The sequence below is a fragment of the Argopecten irradians genome, chromosome 6 (genome assembly GCF_041381155.1).
Source record: "Argopecten irradians isolate NY chromosome 6, Ai_NY, whole genome shotgun sequence".
Classification (NCBI taxonomy): domain Eukaryota; kingdom Metazoa; phylum Mollusca; class Bivalvia; order Pectinida; family Pectinidae; genus Argopecten; species Argopecten irradians.
This window is the reverse complement of record NC_091139.1, coordinates 4,373,121-4,394,036: the sequence shown is the minus strand read 5'-3', so window position 1 is coordinate 4,394,036 and position 20,916 is coordinate 4,373,121. Positions and strand designations below refer to the sequence as shown.

The 20,916-nt window shown below is 34.8% G+C and overlaps 1 protein-coding gene across 1 annotated transcript in view; it reads right to left on the bottom strand.

Moving 5' to 3' along the window:
• The window catches only part of LOC138326158 (receptor-type tyrosine-protein phosphatase delta-like), a 166,093-nt gene extending 147,975 nt beyond the window's left edge, over positions 1-18,118 (bottom strand). The window contains exons 1-2 of the mRNA XM_069272286.1: positions 18,018-18,118; positions 692-873 (exon numbers count right to left, since the gene is read on the bottom strand). Of these exons, the coding sequence (XP_069128387.1) occupies positions 692-873; positions 18,018-18,118 (283 nt within the window). The remainder of the gene's footprint in view (positions 1-691; positions 874-18,017) is intronic.
• Positions 18,119-20,916: the final 2,798 nt, after the last annotated feature.

Here is a 20,916-nt window from a genome sequence, read left to right as displayed (position 1 = left end):
GCCGATCAGTTTGCATTTTGATGGCCTAATATGAAATTCATGAAAATTTGTAGTTTGCATGTTTCCAATTATAGTGCACCTTAACACCGCATCCTGGATATGGTACGTAGGAAAGTCCAACGGAAAGTGAGAAGCGTATTTCTCTGTTTGGATTATGGTACGTAGGAAAGTCCAACGGAAAGTGAGAAGCGTATTTCACTCTTTGGATTATGGTATGTAGGAAAGTCCAATGGAAAGTGAAAAATATGTTCCACTCCCTGGATATTGTATTTAAAAAAAATAGGTTTTAGAATGTTGTTTGTAGAAAAAGTTTGCGGACATATTAGAAAAGACCTTATTTATTTTAAAAGATACCCGTATATACCAAGAAATCAAGTCATGATCATGAATAGCAATTGGCCAGAAAAGTCTGAAAAAATGTAAGAAAAAAAATGTTCCCAAAACATGTGACGAAATAAACAATTGGCATAAGAGCCTATAACTGAAACTGTCTTTGATTTACTTTCCTGGAGACAATAGGAGTATGATGACATTAATATCTCATAGACAGAAATACCAGACGAGGAAAACTCCGCAGAGCTCCTCGTACTTTAGTGAAGGTCCCAGTAGGTCCGTGTAGACAGACTGATGTCATAGGGACCAAACCTCTCACCTCTCTACAATCATACAGACACCAGGTGGTGCCATCTACCGACAGAACAGGCTCTCACATCTGTACTACTGGTGCCAAGTGGAGACAAAACACCTAACTGAACCATTTTCAGACTCGAGGAGCAGATAATACTAATGCCAAGTAGAGCAGATGGTAGTAATGTCAAGTAAAGACAAGTACCAAACTGAACCATTTTCAGACTTGGAGAGCAGATAATACTTCTGTCAAGTATACATAAACATCAAACTGAACCATTTTCAGACTCGGAGAGCAGATAGTACTACTATCATATATACATAAACATCAAACTGAACCATTTTCAGACTCGGACAGCAGATAGTACTACTGTCAAATATACATAAACATCAAACTGAACCATTTTCAGACTCAGAGGGCAGATAGTACTTATGCCAAGTATAGACGAAGGATTGAACAGAATCTTTAGCAGATTAAAACATCAGAAAGTACTGAAAGAAACATACAAATGAATCATTTTCAGACTCGAACACGAGATAGTATCCAGGTGCCAAGTTTGGACAAATCATATTCTTATTCAGCTACGTCATTTATTTTATGTCAGGTGCAAAGTACAGACAGAAATATCTACTGGTTCATGAACCATTTTTGCAAAAGAACTGAAACATCAAAAAACAATATCATGCAGTCTGTCTAAGTGACATAAATTGGCCTACATAAGAAATTGTGCAGCAATTTTCAAACCAAACTTCAATATGACATCCTAGAATATTATCAACTCTCCATCTTCTCTTTGACAAAATAGAGGTATAACAAAATCTGCAGTCTATTCCTTAACTCTATTTCACAGACATGCATTTCACCTATTCAGTTCTCTATCAGAGGACAATCTCGAGATCGGAGCAATTGTCATTATAATCAGGTGACAAGAGGCCTGACAGGAAGTTGAAGCACAAAGATGGAGATACATGCTTGGTGACTGTCGACGTAACAACCCATCGTCCCGTATCCATTCACCATAAAGCACAAATTGAAATAAAGTGTTCCATTTACACACTAACAGCGTATCTATCATCACATTTTTGCATAAAACATTGACACACTAGAGCTATGGAAATCTGTCTACAATAGCTAGGTAACTTAATTTCAAATTCAAATCTGGGGAATGTGCTAATATGATTGGAGGAGACAATTTCGTCTTTCATACAGAAGTGCTGTACCTAATGCAGTTAAGGCATGAGAAAAATAAGATTGTCTTCAAAGCGCTGTAGTTACAAGAACCAAAATTGAGATTGTAGAGATTTTTAAACTAAAATTCAAATTTTGCACTCGAAAATTGACTTGGTAAGTTTAAAAAAAATATATCTTGATCATATTTATTCTAATTGTTAGTTTTAGCGTTTTCATTAAGCCGATTATTCCTCAAATATTACATCTTCGGTTATTATTTGACTCAATATCTGCCAAGTTGAAGTAATGTGTATTAAAGTACAATACACACCTGGACAATGGTCACGTGACCTTTACAATGAGATTTTAACACCTGGCTGAAGTACAATGTTGATTAATACCTGTTACGGACATACACCAATGGTTCTGGTTAAAATCTGGCCGTGTTACATTAATCTTAAGGAACAAAACATCGTACATCAACAGCCCCAGGAAGGAAACAAAACATCAAAGATGTCTGACCTATATTTATCGCCAAATGTCTGAAGATTTAATTCAGACGGTGACATATGTATGACATCTATCTGGCTGACCTATCGCAATTTGTGTCAAAGATTCCGTCACTGATTCCATCAAATTTCCATCGAAAAATGGTCGGTTGGGTGTACAATGTCCTTGTGCCTTTACCCACAATGGTACAATATGGCATTGTCACATTGTCATCGAAAAATTCCATCAATCTTTTGTTTGTATACTTAATGTATACACAAACATTGAGGCATCCAAAACCTTAATGACTACCTACAGTTAAAAACATGATTTGACAGACCCCGATCCGCCGGCTATAATGTCCAACTGTTTGATTTGGAACTAGAACAGTATATCTAGAGCTTACTGGATGACGGCAAAAGGGAAGCTTATACTCTCAGAAATTGGACTCTTCATAAACCAGGATATGATGACTTCCAAAACAAGAAACTCTATCACAGTTTGATTTTGTTATGTTAATGAAGCCTTATATATTAATATAACATGACCTCTTGGCCACTCCTGGCCACGAACAGTGCATATATCATATATTTCTAGAGGTTATCGATACAGAAATACATTTTTTTTCTAGGTGTGGATATTAATAATTCATTCAAACAAAGGCTTCGTGTGAATGATTTCCATCTCCGTACAAAACACACACGGAGGCGAATTTCAACGAGCCAAGTGTTATACACATTAAACGACTTCAAAGAGGAAATCAGCTACATCACGTTGCATTAGTCGCACGTAAAAACATATTCAGTTATCATTTTATGCTAACAATATTCTCTTTAAATTTCGTATGAAACCTAAACTATATGCAAATTTCTGCGTTTTGTCACAAATATTTCCTTTACTGCATGCAAACAGGATTTGGTAGGCGCCATGAAAAAATCAGCAAATTTCATTTTTATCCTGTGCCTCCTTTCATCAATAATGGACCCACCCACAACAAACTCCAGGGGAGTCTATTTGACTCAGTGAGGCAGATGGAATGATAAAATTATTGATTGATAAAATACAAAAACCAGAAATAAAACGGAAATATTGATAGGATAAGAAAGAATATTGGCTGACGCGGTATCAATATATGGTTTTCATCTTTTTCATTTAAATCTGTCTTTCATGACCGGCTCTTTTGAATGAATCTATATCGTAAAACATGCAAAGAAAAACTGGCCCGAATAGATCAGCACATGCGAAGTATGTCATGTTAGAAGAAGTTTATTGCCTGCTTCGCAAACTTCAAATGCTTGCAGCGTTTTGTTTTACGTGGGAGGTAAAGCACTTTCTGATATAGTCAGAAGAACTAGAAAACTTTATCAATATACATGTACTTTAAAAATCTTAAACTAAGCGACCGTTTTAACCCCTAATGAAAGTTTACAAAGACTTTGTCAAAGTTAGATATTTCTTTTTGCCGAATTTTTTCCCAAATATTTAAGACTTTTTCATCAGTTTTTATCGGTGTTTCATTGAAGCCATCTTATCAGAAGTTTCTTTGTAATGAAATAATATTTATATATGACAAAAATCTTATCAAATACTCTTGAAATTTGAAGTTCATTACTACAGCATGTCACACCTGAATTCACCTTCAGTACACAACTGGTATATTTTTAGCACGTAAGTGTTTTTTTATGACCTCTGAAATTACTAATATCACACTCGAGTAATTAGTGAATGAAGGGACCGTTGAGCTGTACATGAAATATGAATAAAGTACTTCACGTATAAGTATATATAACAAGAGATTAGATCTGTCAACAAAATCACCCATTGAAAACAACCATGAAAATTTTATCCGAACAGACAATGGCTGAGAGAGCATGGCTGCTTTCTAGCTCCTATTGTCTTTGAGATGTTGTGACAAACCCTTCTTTGAACCAAACATACGAAATGACTAATTCAAGACTCTATAAATAGCTACAGCTTTTCACAATGCCTTCTGGTTGCTATAGTGATAAATTTAAGAAACGACTCATATTCGAAACGTTCAATCTGTTTCAAGTGTGTAATCAAATCGAAGATTGTAGTCATTAGCGAAATGAACAAATCTTTCAAAATGTGTTTTGTATCATTGGCAGTCTGTGATTCAATCAGTACCTTAGAGCTGTAGTTCTATATTTGTTTGGAGATTAGTGAGAAGTAAATTGATAATAAATACTGACTTTTAAAAGACTGGATATGTCTGCCAGACAACAAAGCCCTTCATATATCTACGTTGGATGGGATGGGACAGCTAGAACATATTTAATACTTTATGCCCCTCTCTCCTATTAAGAGTAATGCCCCTCCCTCCCATTTCATGATGGGAGCATAAAAATGGAAGCTGCAGAGTGATCAAATACATATAGAATTCCCAAATGAGTTGAATTGCCCATTTGCGGACATGCATGGATTCAAGCATAACAAATTTTCAGTGGTCAAATAATTACTATTAATAATTGATTTTCACAATTCTTTAGAATGACAAACAATGTATAAAGTTATCAATAATAAAACTATTTGAAACCCAAAGGATATGTTTGCCATATGATCGGATCTCCTCAGAAGACAAAACCATCGGCCTGCATTATCCTAGCCTCTTCAGGTGTTCCAGCTCGGGCTTAAATATAGAGTCTAAAAATCGGCGGTCTGCGACTTTAATTTGGCTAAACGCCATTGAAATTCCAAGAAAATGGTCACAATTCCAACCAAACTGGGTATTTAAAGCATCACTGCTGCTTCCAATATATCCCTCTTGATGAGATCTATCTTTCGTTTTGAAATGCCAAGGTTGAAACCAGACGACACTTCTTTAGGTTTGTATATCTATGAGGTGATGGTGAAACAGCCTAGTCCTATATATATTGTCCTTTATTTTTCTTTAATTACATCCACTTTGCAGCATAAAGAATGTTTTTTGGGTTTTTCTCTTTATCCAAAGTCAGGATTATACATGTTATATATGGTGAGCTTTAACACTGCTGATCTTTCCTGAGGCGGTTTCTTGACTGTTCACTGTACTGTCCACCTTGAAAATGGTCTGAGTAATACTTGGATGGGGTATTTTGGTTTAATGTCCTTGAGAGTCATTTAAAAATGTGTCGAGTTTAGGAGGTGGAGAAAAGCCGGAGTACCCAAAGAAAAACCACCAACCTGTGACCAGTACCTGGCAACTCTGTCTCATATAAGATTAAAACTCGTGTCTTACACCAGAGATGCATGGAGGGCTTGTGGTAAAAAGTTGGGACATCTTAACCAATTAGTCGATGAGGTGTTCTATGTATTATAAGTTATGATAAACCATACAACTTACACCAAACATGGCTGCCATTTTCAAAGACCTATCATATTGATTTGAATGCAAATTCAAAGTCTTATTGTTTTAAGCTTTCCTAAAGGAAAGTTATAATATAAGATGCTATCATCTTGTTTTGATGACTTTTGGAATTTTTAATCTCAATTTATATCCAAAAGTAAAATCAAGTTGAATCAACTATGATGAAGGTTTTTTGTTTTGAAAATCACAATTCAAAGTATACAGGGTTCGTAAAAAAGCTTGACTGCATACAAAAGTCCACCTTTTCACCAACAGCAACATCAGCACATACAGTAAAAAAATCAATTCTTGTTGATGTAAACGCATTTTAAATTGCATCAAGCGGATAAAAATGCCACATTTGCATAAAATTTGGCGAATCTCTTGTGCGAATTAGAAATCCCTCAGTGACGCGATATATTTTTCACGCACACGAGACATCAGAATAATATTATGGGATGGGAATAGCATCTTGGGATGCGACTAGTGCTGGTAAGGCCTGCATATTAGCAGACACCGCAGCTGATTGACGGAGCCACTAAAGGAATAGCCCTCTGAGTCATCGTTCGATTGATTTTCTCAAAATGAATTTTCGGTATGCTACAGGATGGGTTTATTTTGTCTGTAAAACTTTGAACTTCCACAGACATTTTTTATTCTTTACAAACTAGTTTTGGAAAAATACTCGCACATGTCAAGTCCATGTAATCTGTATATGGGGCAGCAGTGGCCGAGCATGTGGTTACGATGTCGCGACACAATAACAGAAGCCATCCACCTCTAAATTGCCAGTTCAAATCACATGTGGGACAGTTGAAAGGTACTGACTGCTGGTCAGTGGTTTTTCTCCGGGTACTCTGGCTTTCACCCACCTTCAAAACTGGCTGAAAAGACCCTTAAATGACCCTAGATGTTTATAGGACATTACCAAAAACAAACATATCATTTATGTCATTGACTTTTTTTTTAATTAGCTTTCTTTTATGCATTTCTTGGAGACAGAAAGTAATATGTATTGGTGTTTTTATCTAATTTCAATAACATCCTATGCATGCAGAATATGATTCCATGATTTCTGGGAATGACAGATTGCATATATTTCAAGAAAGTCCTAGAGGAAGTATACATTTCCTGAAACTGACAGGACATGGGCAAACAAATTCAAGTGACTTTTTAAATTTTTAATGACAACAAGTCTGTGTAGTATTTTAATGAGTTAAGGCGATCGTAATTTAGTTTTACGGCCGCGGACTTAGTGCATTCCCACTTAAAGCTGTATCTACCTAAAGTCACCTCCTGAAACGTATAAAACCGACTAGCTTGTATATTAAACAGGAAGGACTTCACTTGAGGTCAACAAACTGTAAAGTTAGAAAATTACAAATTTTGTTAAATTGATTCACAAATATCCTTTAGCTATGTTTCTACACTCTGTATTTATAAGTATAATGGTATATTTTAAATAACGATATGCATTCTTGTCCTTGCCAGTAGACAATGCCTATTGACATAAGACAACATAAGACAGATATTAAGTGTATCTGGGAGAGATACATTCACTTAATGTGCACTTTTCAATATAAATGGAAACATTTTATCAACATTACAAAACCCTAATGGCGCAGTATTCTCTTTATTCAGTTGGCCATTCTACCCCTAATATACCATCAGACTTGGAATGGATGCCTCCGGTTTGAAACCATGATACAAAACATACCAGCAGGACAGTCAGGAAATGAACAAGGCAGGGTGTCAAACGCCTATTTCTCGTGAAATCAGTGCAGACAATATTTCCTTTGCATTGTTGGTTTGATTTCTGTCTTTTAAGGAACTAGGAAATTTATGTCGTTTCCACATTTTACTATCCTTATTAATTAAATTAGCATAATATTATAATTATTTCTTCTGAATTGTATTGCTTGATCAGTACAAAACAGTTCCTTGAATTGGCTAAGTTGACAAGGCATCCTGTACATTAAATCCCTATAATGAATCAGATTGGTTTGGTTAAGGTGACTATACTTGGTGAGAACAAAATCCTTGTAATGAACTAGATTAATTGGGTTTAGCTATGCTGACAACACATGTTATGAAAATAATCCATTCAATGTGTAGGATTGGTCAGTCAAAGCTAACAAGCCTTAATGGTTTGATTAAGTTGACAACATAGTTGAATTTCCTGTAATGACCTAACGTATTAGTAAATTTGTTTGGCTAAGCTGACAAGACTTGGAATTACAAGGATCCCTGTAATGAAATTGTTTGGTCTGGTTAAGCTAACAAGACTTAAAATTACAAGGATCCCTGTAATGAAATTGATTGGTCTGGTTAAGCTGACAAGACTTGGAATTACAAGGATCCCTGTAATGAAATTGTTTGGTCTGGTTAAGCTAACAAGACTTGGAATAACAAGGATTCCCTGTAATGAAATTGATTGGTCTGGTTAAGCTGACAAGACTTGGAATTACAAGGATCCCTGTAATGAAATTGATTGGTCTGGTTAAGCTAACAAGGCTTGGTAGGACGAGGATCAAAATAATGAAGTTGAAGAGTAGAACCATCAGTCTTGTTCACACCTGTAAATTAATCCCCCAAACATACAATCCACACAAACATGTGGCTATTGTTTCTATTGCCGTTCTAAACAACAAAACTAATCTCCATTTCTCGTTACTGTAGCAGTCAAATTTGTCAATTATTGTTTCCAGGACGGAAATAATTTCAAAAGCCCCAACGTTTCAATTAACAGTTGCAAGCAATATGGTTAATTTACAGAGAGATGAAAAATAACTTCATAAAGGACATGTTTTAATATTTGTCTACTCATGTTCATATGAATATTAATCACCTATTTTAACATTTAATAGGTCCGATATTGATAATAAAGAATTTTATGGTTATAATGATAAGTAGTTTATAACAGCTATCTATTCATCAAAAACCTTATTTGAACATTTTATATACTAGCAATGATGATCACTTGTCATTGCTGTAAAAAACTGAAATAAGTTAAGGCTTATTATAAGACTTGGTGACTTAGAACTTATTCTCAAAAGAAGGCTTATTTGCAAGATAACTTTTTTCCCTAATTTGCAAGATATGCGCGAGTAGATCATCATCAAAATTTTTCTTATAAACACACACAAGCTTACAATCAGATTTGGGTGTATTACAAGTCATTATTAATTAAGGCTTATTTACCAGACAAATGCTTATTGCTATACTTATTTGATATCAAAATTAGTGTTGATTAATAACAGTTTTTCAACTTCTTGTCCTTATATATGAGATATAAATTACATTTTTTTTTCATTCAACTTCACCCCAAGTCTCATTGTATAGATAAGTATTCATGACAACTCTGTTATTATGTCCGTGGGTATACTGCAGAAGTAAGTAACATGATAGCTACATGTATCAAATATGAAATAAAGAATTTATGTTATCGGCATATCAAATCAGCGTTCAAGTTATGCAAACTATCTCAAAATTCAAAAGTTACCTACACTGAAGTGGTTATTTGAAATATTTTCTTTAGCAAGATCTTTATCAGCACATAACCCCCAGAGTGGATATTGTTGCTTTAAGATATAGTCATCGAAATTCAGCTCGATTACAAATTTTGACAATAACATATCAAAATTTGTGGGAACAGATTTACCTAGCTCACCATGAGTCAACACATTTGGGGAGAGATACGTGAAAACTTTTAAATTTTATAGTTGTCCATGTAGATTTAATCCTTTGGACTTCAAACAAACAGAATAAATGTTCCTATCAGAATTTAATATCTTTTTTATGGTTAACTTCACATGTCACACATGACTGGTCGGAAGATAAATCACTCAGAGTTTGACCAGAGGTCACAAGACAAGATGACCACTAGGCATGTGAATGAATTTGTAATGATCACCTTTTTTTGGCTTGAGGACACCTGCCAGAGTGTCAGCTCTCAGAAGGTGCCATCGAGATGCTAATCAGCACTAATATCATCTGGTGAAATTATACATACAGGCGTTTATTTCTAAGGCTATACATTTCCTGATTCCTTGCTAGCATATGGTGGATTAATAATTGACATGGAATACATGTTTCTCCCCACGAAACCTGCAGCAAACTTGTAAACCTAATTCCGAGGGAATATCTTTCTGTTTTCATTGCCAAAGTCAACTTAACACTAAATTCTTTTCTGTGCACTTTTGTCATGCTTATCTACACAAAACTAAGTTCAGAGTATTACTGAGATATAGGGTACAAATTGTGTGTTTATTATGAGTGTCTTGGGGATCTATCAAACCAATGTTTACATGTGTCATTAGGTGTTGCTCCAAGATTTTCGGAAACATAAAGCGTAATTCGACACAGCAGAACGGTGGTCTTGATATCAACAGCCATAAACATAGTCACCATTGATGGGTAATTATGAAATCGATGCTCAAGAACTCTCCCGAACAGAAGTCCGTAATCCCACCTATGGAGAAGAACCTCCAGAAATCAATAGCAGGAGTCTGCATTAACCTTCGCTTCTTTGAGCGGAATACAAATTTTCCGGAATTTCGATTACACACACTAACATAAATTCAATCTCCTTCCAAGTTTTCCAAATCTCCTTTACAAATCCTTTGGAGCATGAGAATATGCGCACTGAAAAATTGTGCTATTTTTAGCCAGAAAATATGCATAAAGCCATATTCTCCATGCCTAAATTCTGAATTCATCCGACGACATTTGGATATTAATGTGCACATAAATCAAAAAAAATTTAACTGTATACATCAATTTAACCAAAAGGAAGACATTTGGTTACTTGAAGTAAAAATATTAAAACTAACAGAGGCAGTGAAATGTCTATGAAATTGATTTATAGAGTTATTTCCCTTGAAAATTATTTGTTTCCCTTTGGAGTCCATGAGCCTTATGGGAAACTTGTAAGGAATAAGTGATTAAGTCGAAAGTCACTCCGTCTTAACCTAGCTTGTAGCTTTTGAACTCTACAAAACATAACCTGCTTTTATCAGCCTTTTTCAAAAATCAATCATAAATTCAAAGAAATTTATTAAAATTATGCTAAATTTATCAAAATTATGCTGATTGTCAAAGCCAAACTTTTTTTTCTCTGCTTAAATTGTACTATCGACGTTATAAAATTTAAAGTGGAGATCACCTATTTAGTGAACAGTGCCTGTATAGTAGCAGACAAATTTGTTTTGGCATGATTGCATCGGAGGAAACGATTTTCTGGGAATATCCCCTGAGACAGTGTTTTATTGTGGACTAAAAACCTCTGTTCCTCGTGTGGTCTGCTGTGTAGTTGGCCCCAAATGCGTGTTGACAGTGATAAAAAAAAAGCCCGCTCCAGTAGGAGGCAAACTCATAAAGCATTCAGGCTTCAACATCTACATACATAAACTACAGAGCAGCCACTTTAGCTTACACCAGGAAACCCATCCAAAATTATAAAATATTTACTTTTTCCCATATAAAAACCTGCTAATGCGGTGTGTGTATGATAAGCCAGGCAGTGTATATATATCGTTATATATGAAGGTGTCCGCTCCAATACCTGCATCTGAATCATGACCGCTGAACGTGTTGGGTCACACAAACCCGACTAGATCTGTCACAAAGCTATTGTTTATGTCGGGCTGGGTGATCGTAGACAATACTGAACTCAACATCAAACAAATCAAGACAGTCTGCTGGTAAGTTCATATAGAAAAGCAAATCTAATCCATCCTTAATTTCTAGTGGTACTGGAACATCCCCAAAAACCACCAGCACAACCAGTTTTATCATATAACCCAACGCTTACCATCGATAGATTAATTATTTCTATTTTATATTTATGCCTCTTTTCTTTTTTCGCCACTGAGCATGACACTGAAGTTCTCCCTGATGTATTAGGTTTAATAATCTATCATATTAGAATTAATATATTTCACAATAGATTCAATATCAGTCATTCCTCAGGTATTAAATAAAATTCCAGCAATTTAGTATACAAGTAAATTTTCCCCTTCGGTGAGACTTTCTACCAACGTGTGCAACATTAAGTACATTATTGACAGAAACCAGACAACCCGTACAATCTAACTCATGCGCAACAAAAATATTTACAGCAATCATTTCCAGCACATCTGTAATTTTATGGTTGAACTTTCACAAACAAACGAGAAGTTACAAGCTTATTTATGAAATGTTTTTATAGAGAGAGTGTTTAAACTGGTGACAACTACCATGACCTTTTCTCAAATGGAAATGTTGATATTTCAAACGTCAAAATCATGGGCAAAACATTGGCCCTAAATGTCAAATTGGTCATGTAATATATAAACAATTTATCGTTTAAAACTAATTTATGGAAGCTGAAATGGCATAAATTTCAAAACGATGTTGATTTGTGGTTTTTTTTAGTACAGTTTGCAAATCTGTTTATGGCTTTGTCCCTACAACAATGATAAGTAGAATCAAAATTACTATCTACTTGCAAACAATTTTCAGAAATTTATCATCAATTTATTGCTTAATTTAAGCCATTCCATTCATTGCAAAATATATATTCAAACTTTCTTAGACCTTTCCACTTTTGGAAATAGATAAGAGATGAATAAGAAATTCCTTTTGGCATATTTATGACTCAATCTATATTCTCTCCAATGATATGGACCATATCAAATAATTGGTCTATAGTCCTGCACTTCTGATATGAGGTAGAAGGGTACAAACTCTTTAGAAACACCTGATTCCGCTAAACAGGTATAAGGAACCTTTATGCAGATGATATAAAATCATTTCTTTATTCATCATATAAGTACTCTTATTTGCTTGATAATCTTGTACAATCGTAAATCTCAAATAACCAGAAATTACATCAGCTTTTTTGCCGCTTCAACCTTTATTCTGACAACTGTATAGTCATATATTAAATGTATACTCTTCTGAATATAAACTTGACCACAAATATGCCCATTCCTCCTACCTATAAATATATCCAGAACAATATGTTGTAGATCACCTGTACAAAAGTAGCATGGCCATTGTTACCTGGCATCTTAAGAAACCTTTCTCTAAACATCAAAGAATGACATTAACATCAGACAGCGCTTTCCCTGACAATGTTTACCCAGCGATGTTGATCTACTTCAGCTAAAACAAATGTTGTCATCATCTTGTCTGACCTTGCTTGACCTTAGCTGACCCCTGAGCTTGACCTCGATAGATCCTCCCCCACACCTGTGAGAGTCGATACACAGGTGTTAAAGTCCTTGATAGCCTTTCTACAGGTGAGTTAGGAATGTCAGCGTTATCTCAGGCGTTATCTCGTTAAATTCATCAGCATACCTGTACCTATTTTTGGCCTTATTTATTTTTTCCGTACATTGACACAGTAGTATATTTTAGAAATTGAAATATTCAAAAGATATTCTTTCAAAGGTATAAGGATGATAATACTAAAACACGTGTCTTATCTAGTTTATTGCTTTAGTAATGAAGACTTCTTCTGACATCCAAAATGCCAATCCAACAAACAACCTCTCACGTTAAGAAGAATTATTCCAAGATGTCTGCTAAGCTGTGAGTGACATTGACAATGAAGCGACCTTGAAGTGCTCTGGTTCTGACGGAGATGCAGTCATTAATTACACTAAAATTTTATGCTAATTACAACTATTAATTAAAACAATGCTCATCTACTGTAACCCATATTTTATCATGAAAAAGAACATTTATAATAATCAAATTTGATAATGATGCATTAGATACTTCACAAGTTTGATGTACATGTTAGTGTAATATTCGATAAACTACGTCCTCAACATTTTTGACTGAACATATTAAAATAATTTATTAAGATAATCAGATGCAATAAAGCCTTAATGCCAGTACGAGGAAATATGAAAAAAAGAGATGTTATACGCTCCTTCCAATGAGCAAAAACATCTCAGAAAAGGCATCTTAGAATACAGATGTCAGCATGGCGTCGCTTTCTCGATGAAACATTGCACTTGCTTGACTTAAAAGCAGGGTAATTAATCGCAGGCAGGTTTAAAAACCACGTTAGACACCACAAATGATATCACTGTGTCACAGTTCAGCAGAATCACGCAATTCCGTCAGATAATATGCCGATTAACAGATTATATCAGCAGATTGGTTTTGTACAGTTGACCTTAATTGGCTGTTAATTTTTTGTGTATCGCCATTGCTTGAATTAGCACACACAATCTGGTCTAAGATTTGAACAGACTCTTTAGTGAAAAGGGAAATTTTGTAAACAAAAAATAGCTCAACCAAACATGGAGACTGGTGCCACATGTCTCGGGCGCGTTTGTTCCCCCTACGATGGTAAACTTGTCAGACTTGATGGGAAAACTTTGTTTACATCATCATAATTACCGATCATCAAATTAAAAAAAACCAACGGTGATTACAATAAACCTAATGAACCACTATTACTGACTGTCAAAAGAAAAGAATAATAAAATAGATATAATAATTTTTTTTTTTTTTCCTGTTTGAGACGTACCTTTCCGTATCTTGTACAGAATTTGTTTCTATTTCCTAGTGGCGCCAATGTTTTCAATACCTACTATAATATATAAGAGTACAGATAATAAAAAAAAAAAAAATTGATATAGAATTACTTGTACCCAAGACAACACAGCTAGATCATCACCATCTAATATGTCCTGTACAACAGTAATCGATAAAGACCTGTATTTCAGTACCACGAAATACATGTGTAAAGACCAAATTATTTGTTTCTAAGGTGGCCTTAAGGATGTACCTACAACAAATTGATTACAGTCATAGCCGAAATTGTACTTCCACCACTGATGGTTTCAAACCTATTCCAAATATGCATATTACAGAGTTATCTGCACTTGCGGGTAGGTATTGATTGCGACGTCATGTGTTTGGGAGCGTAACGTCATACGTTTTGGAGAAAACGATGTGAATTGCGCTCACGAAATAATGACGAAACAATCGATACTACCCGCAAGGGAGCTAACTCTGTAATATGCAAAGACGGAATATACCGTGTGATGAAATTTGTTATTAGCATATTACAGTTTATAAGTATACTTAATTTTTATTTTAAATAATAATTTTCTAACAATTATAAATTACTGCTTTTTTGGTAGCATAAATTAAACGCTTCATTTAAAGTATGTGAATATATCAATATCAAAAACCATATCCGATACACTAGAACACAATAACACTTATTCACCTCCCAAAACCATTTGCATTAAAACTAGGATGAACGATTTCTCTCATTCTGTCCTGGCAAGCTCACCTAGTTTCAGCAACAATGATACAGGATCATTTAAGCAAACAAATACTGCTGGATTCTCCAGTTTAAAGCAAATACTAGTGGCAAATTAATAGGTTTAATGCAATAGAGATAGAACTTAGGGAAAAATATCAGAAAGATTGGTTGAAGGTACAATCAAGGTATAATTACAATACTGATTCTGGCAGAAGGAAAAAACTTTGCTCTCCATAGCAACTGAATCCCCTCCCTCACAACAAGCCCTCCCTCACAACAAGCCCTCCTCTATAACCACAAGCCCTCTTCCATAACAACAAGCCTTCCTCTATAATCCCTAATAACAATAAACCCCCTTTTCTCTTCTTTACCTATATTGAGATAAACTGAAACATTGATATCTTTTTCCAATATTTCCTACTTGAAGACTATTTTACTTGATAGAAAATGAAATGGTTCATACTTAGACACATCTGTTTCTACTTCACAAGCTCACAACATCCCGAACAAAGAGAGAAGACAATGAGTTTCACATAGATCTCAGAGAGGACTGAAATTGAATGAACTTAAGATGTATGTTTAAACATATTTGATGTTTGAAGACATGATACAAAATTTCTAAAGACTAATGATGGTAATAAAGGCCACAATAAGGTGTCCAAATAGACGCTGACCATGCCTGTATAGGCCAGATTTCTATCCTGACAATTCTACAATCCTATTGGTATTTTCCTAGTTATCAAGTGAAATAGGATAATTGGTTTACTACTCTCAGGCAGGTATAAAGTAATCAACGATATTACAGGTGTTAATGATTTCTCGTTAGGGCAAGGTAATATCGTATTGTTCGGGATGCATATGGTCTTATTAATGGATGTGGTTTCCATCTAACTGAACCTGTCAATCAATGTATAATGAAATATACATGCCGTATTACTCACAAGCCCTGTGACAGTAACAGAACCTTGCCTGCACCTGAACTCTACCTTCGTATCAATTACCTGTAATCTATATATATATGTCATTGTCCTTCAGCCCAGGTAACAAAATACTTCAAATTCCTAAAACAACTTCATCATTTTTATTCAATGCTGCAGGAAACTAAAGTGTCAGGTTATTTGTTCTGAGTCCGTTCATTTCCTCCACGCTGACAAACGTGGTGTTGTCAGAACGAATTTAGCCAATAGCGCGTAAAACGCAACGCTGATCCTGACTGTTTGCTGACAATCAGTCATGTACATCTAATCGATATATACCGTTTACTTATTCATACCTACACCGGTTAGCATATTTGATACAATACTGCAATATATCGCTGAACAACAGCGAATGATTCATCAAATCATAAAGCTTAAAACAAATACATGCACTGGAACCTGTCTAATCCGACACCTGGCTTTTCTGACAACTTGTTAAATCTGACACTCACAGAAATGCAATCCCCATGGTGTCATATTAAACAGGTTTTGATGTACTACCTTTCAAACTGCACACCTCTAGTCAAACTCTTCTAAAAAATACAGAAAAATTGAATTGCAGCAATTTGAAATATCTCTTTTGAAACTTCATCAATACGTTTATGACTTTGAATGCCTTAAGGGAGTTATTTCACTGCTTAACAGTTAATCTTAGGCATTGGAATTTGCATTCTGCAAATTTTCATCATGGCCTTCCAACAAAATGATTTAAACGTTTTAAATGTCATTCATAAAACAAATGTAGAATGAGAAACAAGAATGGTCATGGTGGGGTGTAAAATTTGGCTTTCAAAAACATCATCCAAAGTTTCCAAATTCAAAATCAGAGCAAAACTCAAAGGACATTTTATAGACAACAGTCCAAATTGTCATATGGTGAGAACAAATTCGGCAATGCTGATTAAACCTTTGAGATTTGAAGCAATCTTGCTTCCAAACTGTCCTTTGATGCTTTCAACCTTTACACCCAAGCCCTGACACTATATAAAGTGAATACAAATTACCAATATGGCACATTTGAATCATACCATGGCCACAATAAAGAGAAATTGGAGTAAAGATTATGATTTGCTGAAGGCCATAAGAGAAGGAATTAAACATGGAAACTTTATTGAATTTAAAATGTATCTCCTTCCAGGAATCCTTACAAAAGAGCTGCCAATTATCAACGACACATCATTGGATCTTACGCCTCAGGGCATGGCACTGTTATTACCTTAAGCTGTCATGGTTTGAGAAACATATTTTGACTAATTGCGCAGCCTGTTTACAGCCGAGAGCCATAACGTACTCAGTGTTTGTTAGCATGGACCCAAGGGTTCGGATTTCTCACACATATGTTAATGTTTCAAGCGATAATTAATTAGGAATGGCCTCTCCTGACAATTCTGCGACAAAGCGCCAAGCTAGAAATTCAAACCTCTCTGTTATGGGTACCCATCATGTTACAATATTGGAACAAAGCAAACATGCAGAGTGCAAGACTGTACACGTTTCTGGTGGACAAGATCAATGCTTAAAACTCAGAGAGCATTCCTATTCTGGACATCTTCTGAAACCATTGATTTCTGTACCATTGTGTTTCAGACATACAAATGTTGGGCCAAGATAGCAGCTCATCCCATTTACCAGCATGCTATATGTATAGTCAAACCTGCCTAAGCGACCACCTCTGTATAAAGACCACCTTCTTAATAAGACCTCTTTTCTAGGGTCCCAAATGACCAATTTCAACATAATTCAAACTATGTATAAAGACCACCTGACTTTAAAGACTATTTTCCTCTGTCAATTGAGCGGTCTTTATAGACAGGTTTGACTTAAACTACCATATAGATGTATCTGAAAGATTACTGAAAGATTACCGAATATAATATTGAATCTCCAGTTGGTTTTAAGATCATTTTTAAAGATTTCACTTCAACGAATACGTTTTTTTATTTACAAAAATGCCTTGAACAATTTCTTGACAACCTACACATGAACTATATGCAAAATCTGCACTAACACTCGTCAAGATTTGCAAATGCAAATACAAATCTACATATCTTAGAACCTGACAGTTGTCTCATTTGCATAACTCTATTTGTTTCAAGCTACAAGGAATAAGTCGGGAAAGGATATTTGTATTACGCATCGCTACAGATGTCTGGTGCTTTACGTAGAAAGCCCCACTGCACATCACAGCACCCGGTAAGGAAATCAGCATTGACAAGCCTATCACTTTCGGCCATCTTGACTAAATTACCATAATGTTTTAGAACAAATTACTTGGAGATATCCCTATCACTATAGTCATCGAATATCTTTATGTGTTTTTTCTCCCGTTACTGCATGGCAAGGGTTGCAGTGCCATGCAAATACTGCATTAATTATTGGTACACCACACAGACTTTGTACGATAGTACTGTTAGGAAACGGTAGGTAATCGGAACAGCTAACATGTCAATTACTGTCAATCATCACACCAGATATCGGGATAAGATAAACTCTTTTATCTGTTTTATGATAATTAGAAAACTAATTTCTTTTTAATCCTTAGGAAAATGCTTTATATTTGTAAATCACAATACCTGTAATATTGCTATTAAAATAGGGTTCTTACTATTAGATAAAGGGTCAGTTTGCGGCCCCAGATTCATCAATGTTCTTTATGGAGGAAATTCCTTAACTTGAAATTCTCCATTTGGAAGCATTTTTGGAGTTAAAGAGGAAATCTGAGTTAAGGAACCCAACATCATTTCCGATTCCCTGGGCTACTTTGATCCCTAGATTTAGTAGGTCTGAATTCTTGTTATCTAGTCACTACTAGTTTGCTTTAGTTTGGGCCATATATCTATATGATAAGCCCATACATATACTACCAAGGCTAACTTTGCGTTCACATTGTTTTTAATTCAAAATGAATTTTCAGAATGAAGAATGGCTAAAGGTCAAGTTTTTGCCTTGGATTTACCATTCTATTTCTTTATTATGTTTTCAGAATCCTTAGAAACAATGTAAAACAATGGAGAATTAAATCAGGCTTAAGGAGTGTCAGTTGAAACATCTTATTGTCTTTTTTAATTACATTTCTAGAGAGTTTCTTGTTGATTGACTATAAACAACAGATTTAGGGTTCGTTACGACCTGGAGAATGCTGTTAATTAGCTATTGTAGTATTCCAAGATTATTTAATGACAACCGTGTTAACATTATCAAAGAAACAAGGACTTGGCCGTTTGGTTTTAATGATTTTTTTTACTAAATGAAAGCCTCTTTTCTAAAAAGAAAGACAAGACCAGAAAAACTTTCAAGAGAATGCAATCATAAAGCCATGGATGGAAACTCATTAAGTGATCTATTTTTTAAATCTATTTTAGTATTAAGAATTTTGTAGGACTCTTTATGTAATTATAATTTTAGTATTGCATTCCATTCTTTTATTTTTGGGGTTTATGAAATCCTACTATTCCCCTTCTTAAATCAACCCGTCATATACAAAAACTAGTTCGTGAGTTTTCAGTTTCCTAAAATGTCACAGAATCGGGTAATTAAATGAAGGCATTGTTCCCCTGACTTATAATTTAACGAACTATTGTTTTATCAATGGCGGCAACCAGTCACCTCTACAGGTATTTAATTAACCTTTTGTATTATCATATTTTTGTCTTTTTCTTTATTAAGTTCATACAGGTATGTGTCAAATAAGTCTGACCTTAGCTAGAATATGTTGTATCCAAATTGTTGAAAAACAAAATTATTTTTTGTTTATTTTTTGTCAATTTACAGTTTATCAATCAAGAAGAAATCAAGCGAAGATTGGAAAAAGACCCTTGAACTTTTCATTTAAGGGACATTAATTTTTTCTACTGCTGAGATCAGACTTTTTTTGATTTTAGGCTGAAATTTTAAATGGTATGAATGTCCAAAAAGACATATAAAAAGACAAAATTTTCACCATTACATTTACACTTTCTTTTTAAAAGATGTACTCTTTTTATTTAATTTGATTATGGCAAACAATACTTGAGTAGTTTTAATTGTTATTTAAATTTGTTCTGGTTGACATTACTTATGCTTTGGACATTCAATACCTTTGAATCTACGTCTTATAAAGATTAAAATCAAATGATACATACCTCTTTCAGCCGCTAAGGACAGAGTCACAAGGCAGGAGATAACTCCAAAAACCGCGCAAGTTCTCATGATGACAGCTTTAAAGCTGCGTCTTTGTTTTTACCTGAAAATGTACGACAAAATTTACAACATGCAACTTTACCCACAGATATGTACCATCATCCCTCCACCAAGCTGTTAATCCGACGTGATTACTAATCCGGGGCAGTTAATCCAATGTTCGTATCACATAACGAACGTTGTTAGTGTGGTTAGTAATGTTAGTATGTATCCATATATCCAACGGAATTCCACAAAACTACCAAGTTTATGCCTTGACTCTTGTGTCACTTGTTAAGACCTTGATGTAACATTTACTTCCATTAGTTGTCTATAAGTCATTACTGCTTTCCGTACCGAAATCATTGGTCAATTTACACCTTTTTCCATGATAAACTTACTGAAGCTTTCAATTTGCTTTACCTACATTCAATCTCAGCGAAACAAATTAGTTTCCTAAAACGAAATCCCTGTTCCAACCCACCTTGATAAACACCTAATCCATTATGCTTTCTTTCCCTGGGTTTACATTAAAAAATCTTATTACCCCAGATGGAACTTGATACCAAAAAAATCCCGATACAGGCAAATAGAGTAAACTTTCTGCCAAAATACGAGGTTGTGTTCCCAATCTGTCAGGCAACATAAGGGATGCAATTAGTGTTTGCGTTTGTTTTAAAATCCAATTGAACAATTGAATGTCATATGGGCGCCTTCAAGCAAAAATACTTTCACTAATCCTCACTAATTTAAGGTTAATTCTACCTTTGCCCTGTACACAGATAAAAATTGCTCCTGAAATTTTTCACAGTAGTGTAAAAAAAAAAAAAAAAAAAATCCTGACAGAGAAAAGCAAATGAGACCTTGGCTCTTT